Consider the following 10449-nt stretch of genomic DNA (forward strand, 5'->3'; position numbering starts at 1 on the left):
ATGCTTACTTTGGAAAGCTTTTTGGGTTAAGTTGCCATACGGCTTGTTTGTATATTCAAAAGGCTTTTTGCACTAAACTTTCACTGGCAGGATGGAACAGCCCAGGAATGGATCAAGTGCTGTAGGCTTCTGGGGTAATGTATTGATCTAGAATGCCTGATGTATTTACTGTCTCATTGAGATACTATTGTAGTAAAGGCCAATTTTACACCCCTCTTGGAACCTGTAGTTCATTCTTCAGCTTTATTTCATCCTGGCTTTGTTTAGAAACCTGTGTAGAATGTTCTGTGATAAAATGGACCACGTGTTGGTGCTCTTAAGCATTTACTTCATCTTAGGGTTTATTGCTGCTCTTGAGAGGACAGTAGCTGTGGATTAATAAACATCCAGTTTCTGGTCTCTGAATGGGACACGTTGTCGGGGAGCAGCTTGCTCTCCCTTTCTGGGTGTCATTAAACTACAGGTTAGTCTGGAGTCTTTACATGGTGACAAATTCCAGTGCTGAACATACTGTCAGGTAGCCTATGTAAATCTTTAGTCACTGGCGTATGTGATGACCAGTGCTGGTGTCTAGCTGCATCCTGAGTCACCTGTCCTTGCTTTTATTTATTCAGAGAAACGCCAGAGAGAAGAGCCCACGAGAGCCAGACCCACGGACTGAACCACCTCAGTCTTCCGAAACAACACCACTCCTTCAAGATGATAGTAAAACAAACCAGAATGATGCTGCTGAAGCCTGAAGTGCCAATCTCTTACAGAAGGGTGATTCCCACTGGTACCTGACTCTGCTTAGGGATCAGACTTGCTCTGGGTCCATTAGCAGGATCCTAGAAAGGAGATGCAGAGTTGGATAAAATACCTGATTCCGAACTATCTTGAGAGAGGCACAAAATACTCAAAGGCTATTGAGCTGTATTGCCACGGCTCACACTTCCTGCATCAAGACCTGAGATGAGGATAAAACCAGTTCAGTCCTAGCATTTGAAATACAAAACATTCAAAAAACATTTGTTGGCCTGGGGCTGGCATGGGCTGAGACCTCTCTTTTTTGCTATTTCCAGCCTGGCAGGGATGAAGAATACCTGGTGGCTAATCCCCTGAAGAGTCCTTTCCTCTGCCCATGTAGTCTCTCTTCACCTAGAAGCTGTTGAGAGAATCCTAAAAGAAAAAGGCACTGTAATGGATAATCCTTTAAAGCAAACAAGGTTCACATGTGTAAAAATAACTGGTGTATAAAGGAAAATACATCAGTATTTAACAACCTGTGCCACTCAAGGTTTATGGAGAGGTGCTTACTAAATAGATCTACGCTGGCTGAAGTTCACTCCCATTCAGGAGGCTAATGCTAATCTGGGAAAACTGGCAGCGATTTGCAGTAGGTCCTATGAATCCTATTTTAAACTGGATGGGGTGGGTTCATTTGCTCGGGTTCACTGAGTAGAAATGAGTTCTCACATGCTGCACAGGTTAAGAGATGTATGCTGCCAACTTTTTTTATATACCAGTATTAGGCTATGCAGCCATGTGCGGGTGTAAGATTCAAGGTTGTGGTGATTGCTGTTTTGGAGGGGTGGTGCTCTAGACTGAAGGCTCATTCGTCACTGCTCTAAAGCTTAGTGGGTTTTTCTAAAATGAGCAACTTGGTTTATCTGGCTAGTTGGTTCCCAGGTGCCATTGTGGGTTAGACATGTGGCAGTGGCGCTCATTTGATTTTTGCCAAAGAAATATTGCTTAGCTTCTTGGCTCTCCCACTCGCGCTTCTGTGGTGAAATTCATGCAGAGGCCACCGACTTTTAACTTGTATGGAAACCACTTACTCTTTACAAGTATCTAGTTTTTTCCCTGCATTTCAGATTAATCTGAGCTCTTCTACCTACACAGAGCCAGCCAGGTGCTTTGCATTGTTCCACATATGAGATCACTCGTCTCATTGTTCCACTAGTGTCTTTAATCATGACATTGTAAAATGTCACCAGGGGTAAGAGCTATTCCAGAACTGTGCCATTCCCCAATCAAATGAGATCTCTTCCTTGCAGTGTGACACTGGGTGTGCTACCACCTACGGAAAATTAGCTGGCAGAATGTGAGGCAGGTCACACTCCAGCCAGGAAGACCACCTGGCAGTTTTGTAACAGCAGAGTAAAAACACTCACTCTGCAGGCAGTGTGTTCCATGTAGCTTTCCACACAGTAAAGCCCCTCCCATGTCAGGAGATTCCCTAACTTAGTGGGTGGCTCTCAGGGTGCCTTAAAGGCTACAGACCAGTAACAACTGAAATACACCCAAATGGTAGGAAAACCACTCCTGTGGCTTAAGCTTTGCGTTGCGAGTACTGATGGCAGCAAAGGACTTTCCTATGTGAGGCATGGGGGTGCATGGGCCTTACACAGTGTAGGGCTTCCAGAGGAGTTGAGGATTTCTTTTTACCATGCAAATTGCAATTAACCGCTGTGCCCCAAGACTGCCTGGATCAGTGCTCTGAGAACACTCTCAGTGGGCTGGTCTTATGGCTCTTGTGCTAGTGTTGGGCATGCCTGGCAGGTATGGGATGTGGAGGGACATCTATCAAGACACTAGCTTAGATCATAGACTCTTGGCAAATGACTTGTAGGGTTCACACCCCACTTCTTTCCCCGGCCCCACCTCCGCTCTCCAGCTGACTCTGCGTTCTGTCAAGCCAGCTGCATTCTAAAGTCTGATGCGATCGCAAAGCTGGGGCACGTGGGTGTTGGGTGGGACAGCTGCACCTCGCTGCCAGCAGGTCCAGCTCCTCCTCTTCCAATGGCACCCCCTGACTAGGGCCTGATCGTTAATTGAACAAGGTCTATGAATTACCATTTGTTAGCTCCAGTCCTGTGCACTAACAGTCTTTAGCCCAGGTCCCCTCTGTGAGACTGGTGACCCTCACCTGTGGTGGTGGGGGGGCAGCTCCCCCAAATGTAGGGGGTTGCTTTAACCAAGGAAACAGTGAGTTAGGAACAGAAGCTTTATTAAAAGTGGACAACTTTAGTCATGCTACAAAACTACTCACTAAAGTGACCTTCAACGGCAAATACTTTATTTTTAAGTCTAGCCCACCCCTTCCCCCAGTAAAAATTGTCGGCAGCCCTGAGACGGGAGCAGAGCGATTCTAGGTGCAGGAGAGCCCTGTTGTGTAGCAGCAGTAGTGGGAATCCACCCTCTTCTTTTGGTGGGCATCAGCTGTAGGTGGGTGGGGCCAGAGTCCAAATCCTTGCTGCTGCCAGGGGAAAGGTAAGGCGGAGGAGGGGAGAAGATGTTTAAACAGTGAAGTCAGCTCAGCCGTTGCATTAAAAACACTTTAATATCCATGTGTAACCACTGTACTGTAATGCCTTTGCTACCCCCAACTCAACTGATCATTTAAAATAACTTTCCCTTCTGTGCTTATTGGTCCCTTTCTGCTCCTAGACTTAAAAAATAAATAAATAAATAAAAATGGCTGCAGTTATGCCAGTGTCTATAAAAATTCTTTTGCTAATGTAGCATTTGCTGAAGCAAAATAAGTTATACTGTTATAAAATCCCTTATAGTGGTATAACTGTCTCCATGAAGGTTTTTTCCAGCATAGCTATGTGGGTGCAAATAGATAGATATATGCACACATACACACACACACCCCATTATGATAGCAGTAAAACATTTTAGATGTAGACTAAACCTGACTGGTTTCTTGGGTGCTATGCTGGTAGAAATAATGGCTGCTAAGCCCATCTGCTTACAAGGCTCCAGCAGCTTGAGCCCTATGCCTAGTTTGGCATAGTTCCTGTGCCACATTAGTTTTGTACAGGAGATGGGGAATATTAACTCTCTGAAAGGGAGGCAGCGAGATGGCTGTGCAATCCCTCCGTTCCTTACTGTCTTCTGGCCCCATCATAAATGTTACTTGCAAAATTTGCTGTGATGTACATTTGCCCTGCCCCCATAAAGCACCCTCCTTCCAGCAGCTGGCTGCGTTTCCTCTGCTTGTCTGATGTCTGTCATTCTGGGATGTATAAAGCCACCACAAGCACTTAAAAAACAAACCAACACTGCTTAGCAACAGTCACGGGGACTGTCACCATCTTTATTGTGCCAAAGTTCTGAGAAATACCGTGCCCACCCAGTCTCTGCATATGGTGGGCGGGCGTGTGTGTGTGTGAGATTGACAAACCAGGCAATGAGGCCACCTTATGCTGAGGTTTTTTTGGCAAAAATGTCCAATGGATGGGAGTATTATTTTAAGCACCATTGTGTGATCAGAAATTATTACCACCTAAAAACTCCCTACCAGTTCACAGGAAGGAAGTTGGTTTCATTCTAGTTTCTCCTATAAATAACCTGAATTTTAAAATGATCATTACCAAGTACCTAGCTGCTAAGAGGTAAGGAATCATTTTAAAAATAGGAACTTTAGTTTCCCAGTGGTCTTTCAAAGTACAAATATTAGACTCCACCTGTGGGACCCCTCTCCAGGCTTGTTCTCTGGCAGTCATGCTGTGTGGAATTACATTCATCAGGAGGTATTTATTAAAGAAAACAGCTCTCACTAGAGACATGAAGGCTTCCACGCACTTTGAGGGCCAGCTTTGTTTCTCTTGTTTACCTGATTCTCCACTGTCTGGAATGCTTGACCATGGAGATATTTACTGGCTGAATAACATACTGCAAGTAAACATATATCCCTCTCACTCGAGCCATATGCTCTTTAAGCAAGTGAAATAGGAACATGACACTTTTCCAGGCTGCCCCAGCCTTTTAGGACTGTGTCCAGACCAGCAGCAATGACTTAAAGCCCTCACTTACTCAAGCACTTGCTGGTGCTACTGTGCCTCACAGAATTTCAGGGTCAGAAGGGACCTCAAGAGGTCATCTAGTCCAACCCCCTGCTCAAAGCAGGACCCAACCCCCAATTTTTGCCTTGGATCCCAAATGGCCCCCTCAAGGATTGAACTCACAACCCTGGGTTTACTCTTCCGCAAACAAATCTGAAATGGACAAGCTAACGTTGCTTTAAAATAGCAGATAGTGGATTTTATATAGATTGGAAAGCAGTATTCTGTAAATCACGTGGCTTTGTTTGTAAAGCCTCATCTAGAGTAAGAGAAAGTTTTAGAAGTCTACCCTATAATTAATCATTGATTAGAGCCTGAGGACTTGAGTTTCATGGGGCATGAAATCGGTGTTTAAAGGTGGAGTGTCAGGAAACAACTCCTGCTAGAAGTACAGTGGAGTGGTCACTGGGGGGCACTGTTGGTACACAGGAGGTAGGATGAGTGTTTTATGCCAACAAACCCTCAGTCCCAGCCCAGTAATACAAGGAGCGTGTGTGAGTGGCTGCTGTTAGTGCTGTTAAAACTGACTGAGCTAAGGGAACTTTTTATAAAGTTTTAATTTAATCTCCCAATGCAGGGGAAAGGATGGAACGTACAAGCTTTCATTTTGTTTTGTTCAGGTCTATCTGACAACCCAGCTGATCCCTTTGCAGCTGCTTACAGGACAATTTTAATAATGCTTCCTATCGCTTGGCAATACATTTTTAACCTCTGCTTCTTCCCAGTACGTGCCCCGGCCAGGAACACCTTGCACTTGTTTAAAGGCCCTGAAGATCTTCAAGTTTTTTACGAACATTGATTAAGTCTCCCAAACACTCTGTTGGGTCAGGTGCTGTTATATTGCAATAGATCTATGGCCGGCTAGGAATTCATGGTGGTTGCTTTGCTGCATCCAACACGGCCACTTAGAACAACATGGCAACAGCTGGGATAAAACACAGTTTCCATCTGGAGAACCTTCATTAGCTGTCAGCAGTGCAGGGCACATGACACACAGTTGCACATGACACACAGTTGCGCAGTTCTGATTCTGTTCAGTAGAGGGCAATGGTGCACATACAGCCCTCCTCTCCCATCAACATACTCATTTTACAGCCAAGTATAAGGTGAGGGCCAGAGAGGTTAAATGACTCACTTAAGGCAATGTAGTGAGTCAGTGGCACTCCAGGGAACAGAACCAGCCCCTGTTCTAACCGCTACCCAGCACTTCTTCCATGAGTAACACCTGCAGACTGAAGGGAAAGCTAAGAAATGCAGCGATGATGCAATACTGATGTTGGCCATGATAATTTTATTGGCCTTTGTCTCATTGGGTTTCACGTGCGAGCCCAGAATATTCACAAGATCGGACTCAGTGGAGCTACGAGGTGGCGCTTTCTCAGGCTTGGGCTGGGCGGGCCCCTTTCAGCACAGTGGTTACGTGCTCCCGCTGGGTTCTGTCCTGTCTCACCGGCCTGCTCACCTCTCCTGGGCTAACAATACCTGGCTGTATTTGGCTTTCTCCGCAGCTCCAAGTGGCAGCATCTCTTGGCTCCCTCCCTAGCAGCATGAAAGACGCAGCTGGGCACTTCAGAAATGGTGAATGCTGAGCTGTCCCCACCTGACATCTAGGCTCCTTTTTCGCACTCCCTCCCACCCACCCACCCAGTCAAAATATGAATCCCAACCCAAGTCAGATGATTGCATAATAATTTCCATAGATACATATAAGTTGCCGAGATGTTCAGCAAATCTCAAAGCACTTCACAAGCCAGCCTCATGACAACGTGGAGACGAAGGGGAGCATCCTTATGATGTTTGTTTTGCAGAAGGGGAAACTGAGGCACAGAGCATGGCTGTGAGGGTGTGGCAGAGCTGGGAATAGAATTTAGACTTCCAGGATTCCTTTTCTCTGCTCTAAGCCCACTAATGAGATCTTTGATCAATGGACAAAGCTCACCAGCCTATCAAGCCACTTTCTCGCCTCAGCTGCCTCCGTTCTGCTCGTTTGTGCCTTTGTGGATTGATCGGCTTTGCTCCGGCTCTCGGCACACACTGTCCGGAAGCCACAGCTGGTCGGCAGTTCTGCAAGATGGTTCCTCATCGGCTCGGAGCATTCTGAGTCTACTTCCCCCGTGCTTCACTCACCTCGTTGGCTCCCTCTGAAATTTCCATTTCGTTTAAAAATGCTTCGAGCAACCCTCAAGTCCTTTCATGGCCCTGACTCACTCTCTCTGGCCAATTTCCTTTCTACTCGGCTCTGTACATTATGTTCCTTGGCCACAGGACTATTATGTCCGCAAATACAGATGAAGCACAGACCCCTGCCTTGGTTAATGTGCCCCCTCTGCTTTCTGCTGCCAGGTCAGCCCCCCCTCCCGCTCTCTGTTCCAAGCAAAGTTAAAGACATTTATGTTCGCCTTAGGATTTTAATTGGCCTAAACCAGCTTGGTAATTATTAGAATGATCTCATGTTACCATACAGAGCCTTGGGAGGCTCATTTTAGAAGGTATTATCTGTCCTGCCCTAGTTGAACTCAGAGACATCTAGAAAGAGGACAAAACAGATCCACATGCCCACAAATTTAGTAGGGTTCAGGCCTGGGTTTTGCTGCAGACCTACTTCTAGCAGGATCTAGTGAAGAAAGACTCTCTCCAGTTCCCCGTCAACAATCCTCTGGGTCATTCAGGCTTCAAATACTACAGGAAGGCATGTGATTTGGAGGTAAGTCTGGAACATGTATTATATGGGTTTTAGCCCCAGTTCTACCACAAACTTCATGTCACCGTGGCAAGTCACTTAGGCCGAGATCCACAAAGGTATTTAGGCACCTGGATCCCATCGAAGAGCAGGCCTTTAGCCCCTGAAAAATCATGCAAAGGATGGGAGACACCATTCATTAACGTTCTATGGGGATTAGTGCCATAAAAATGCCCATTATAAGTGAATTATTGCTAATCAAAATGCATTTAACCAATAGAAATCTCTGTGGCTTGTCTCCTGATGAACTGAAGTGGAGCAAATTCACTTTGAAAAGCTCAGCTTGCCCATTTGACTCAGAATTATTTTGAGCAGAAATGCTGCGGGAGAGGGAACATCACAGTGTTATCCCGTGGTTAGTGCAGAGGAGTGGGAGTCAGACGGGGCTCTGGTGTTCTTTTCCTTTTGTTTGAGGCTGGTTTCACAGGGCCTCAGTTTACTCATCTGTAAAATGGTCCGACAATAATAATACATACATCACCGAGGTATTGTGGAAACCGACTGGTGCTGGAAAAATGCTCTAAGAGCCAGCCGATGGCAAGCGCTGCATCTGTGCAAACTGTGTATAGACTCCATAGAAAGACTGTTTCTATTCTATGCCTATTCTATTCCAGCTGTGGGCATGGATGAACATTCTCACTTGTTCAGACCAGTTCTTTCCTGGAGTTCTGACATCACTGGGTGACTTGGTCCCCTCTTCTATTTTTTGATAAACACAGTGGACTCTGCAGACAAGCATCCTCTGTGATATACATGGCCTGGGTAGGAGGGGTCTCCAGAACCTGAAAGCCCAGGAGAATCTATGCTTCTGTGAGAACAGGCCTGCTCTCAGCCTAGCCTGCTTCCCCAGAGACTGCTCTCAGGTCATGTTAGTTACTTAGCACTTCTAATACACTCACACTGGGGCTCCGGGCTCCACTTTCAAAGAAGGGGTGGTCAGCGGCAAGGAAAGCAGGTTGCGGGTGGGGACAGAAACAGCACCTGTTGTTCATTTTCTACACAGAGCCAGCCAAAGCTCTTCTGATCCAGCTGCAAAGTCTCCCTTGCCCCTTTGCTTTATCCTGCTCTTCCTCTCTGCACCCTTTGGAAAACTGCCCCCCTGACATGAGTTGTAATCACTGAAGAGCCCCTCACGCTGTCTGTAAGAGGAAGAGCATCCACCCACCTGAGCCTGGGTAATTATTTTCTGCTACTAAGTTCCCTCAGCAGTATCAGCTGAATATGGCCTTCTTTATTTCCTGCCTTAAACTGTTGTATGGTTTTAAACAGCTGCCATGTTCCACCCCAGAGGTGGCCACTTTTCAGTCTGAGTGAATCCAGGAAAGGCACCTTATAAACAGAGGATGATCATTACTTTCTCTTCCTACTGCCACATCCCTCTAGCTCTTCTTCTCCCTTTATATTCCCTTCTCCTCGGTGCTAATTAGAGCCCAGTTTGGGGCTGTCAGCAGTCTGATAAGCCCCAGGGCTGGATGCAAGGAAATCAGCTAATGTCACCTGTGACAGGTTAATGGGCACAAAGGCAAGCCCAGGTGAGGTAGCAAAAGGGGTGGGTTTGAACTCTCCAAATGGCTGTGCTCTGGAGACCTGATGCCCAGGGCCTTGCACTTTGTGTTGTCCCCTACACCTGTCTAGGCTGGCTGCCGAGTGGAGGTGGTTGCCCCAGCTCGTTGGATTGTGTTAAAAACCTAGGTAGCCCTAAGTGTAACTTCCTGGCTTCACACAGGTGCCTGTTTTACCTTCGTCCCCTAGATGGGTGGGGAGTTGCTTTGCTTTTTGTTATAGAGCAGACACTTCACCGGTGAACTACTTTCTCCAGGCTAAGCCCAGTGTAACTGTGGTGCAATTCCACCCGCTCTGTACCCGAGCAGTAACACAAAGCTACAGCCATGCGGGATGGGGAACGTGAGTGAAAGCCTGAGGGCTCTTGTCTTTTAAGCGCACTGGAAAAAATCTGTGGCGCTTTGTCCAGCGGCTGACTTTGTCTGCGTGACACAGAAAATTGCCCTCATCTCATTCCCACCTGAAGTTAAATTTACTGGAAGGACTTTCTTTCCTCATAGATCTCGTCCTTTCTAAAAGATGATTTTAATCTCCTCCCCTCTGCTGATTGAGTCCTACCTTCAGGCTTGTTCGGTCTGGGCCGATTCTTCTTTCGTTTACACCTGTATTACACCACAGACGTCAGTGCAATAGCTCCTGATATACACCCATGTAAGAAAACTCAGGCCTTGTGTTGCTTCTCAGTTATGTGGTGAACAGTGTTGCTGGTCTTGGAGGTGGATGTGCTTTGTGTTGGACTCTAAAGCTCCTGTGACAAGGCCAAAGGGAGTTGGATGTCCAATTTGCACTGGGATTGGGCCACCTAACTCCCTTAGGCTCCTTTGAAAACCCTAGTCTAAATTCTGGGGCGCTTTCCGTGATTGTGGAGCCCTTGGGAAAACTCAAGAGTTACTGCTTGTTGGTCACTGACCACAGTGTCTGGCAATGAAAGTCTGGTTGTGGGGGGAAGGGTGGTAATGGGGCGCTTTAGTCCAGATTACAGGAGCCCCACCTCCCCTGCACGTAACGTTCTGGCTGAAGTTCACCGATCTGTAGACAGGGCACCTTCTGCAGTCATTCCTGCTGCATGCTTGCAAGGTGGGGTGGAAGGTACCATGCTGTGGATCTACCCAAGTTCTAGCCAAGGAGCGCTCTCCTCCTTTCCTCTCGCTGCCAAAGCAGCGCTGCTGGTACCGATGGCTGTGGGCCTGCTGGGCCAGTTGCTGAAGACTGGGCAGATGGGCCACAAACAAACCTGGTGAGGAGGCTGCATTGCAGTATGAGCGGGGAACCTCTCCCGGAAGCGCTAAGGGAATTTGAACATCGTCGCGGCGC

General features: G+C 47.0%; 1 protein-coding gene across 2 annotated transcripts in view; it reads left to right on the forward strand.

Moving 5' to 3' along the window:
• The window catches only part of SCARB1 (scavenger receptor class B member 1), a 36972-nt gene extending 34371 nt beyond the window's left edge, over nt 1-2601 (forward strand). The window contains exon 12 of one of the 2 annotated variants that reach the window (XM_027831742.3): nt 615-2601. In XM_027831742.3, coding sequence (XP_027687543.2) covers nt 615-740 — 126 coding nt within the window. In that variant the 3' untranslated portion in view covers nt 741-2601. The remainder of the gene's footprint in view (nt 1-614) is intronic. The other variant, XM_037878759.2, reaches the window with a different exon arrangement.
• Nucleotides 2602-10449: the final 7848 nt, after the last annotated feature.

Source organism: Chelonia mydas, chromosome 15 (assembly GCF_015237465.2).
Source record: "Chelonia mydas isolate rCheMyd1 chromosome 15, rCheMyd1.pri.v2, whole genome shotgun sequence".
Lineage (NCBI taxonomy): Eukaryota > Metazoa > Chordata > Testudines > Cheloniidae > Chelonia > Chelonia mydas.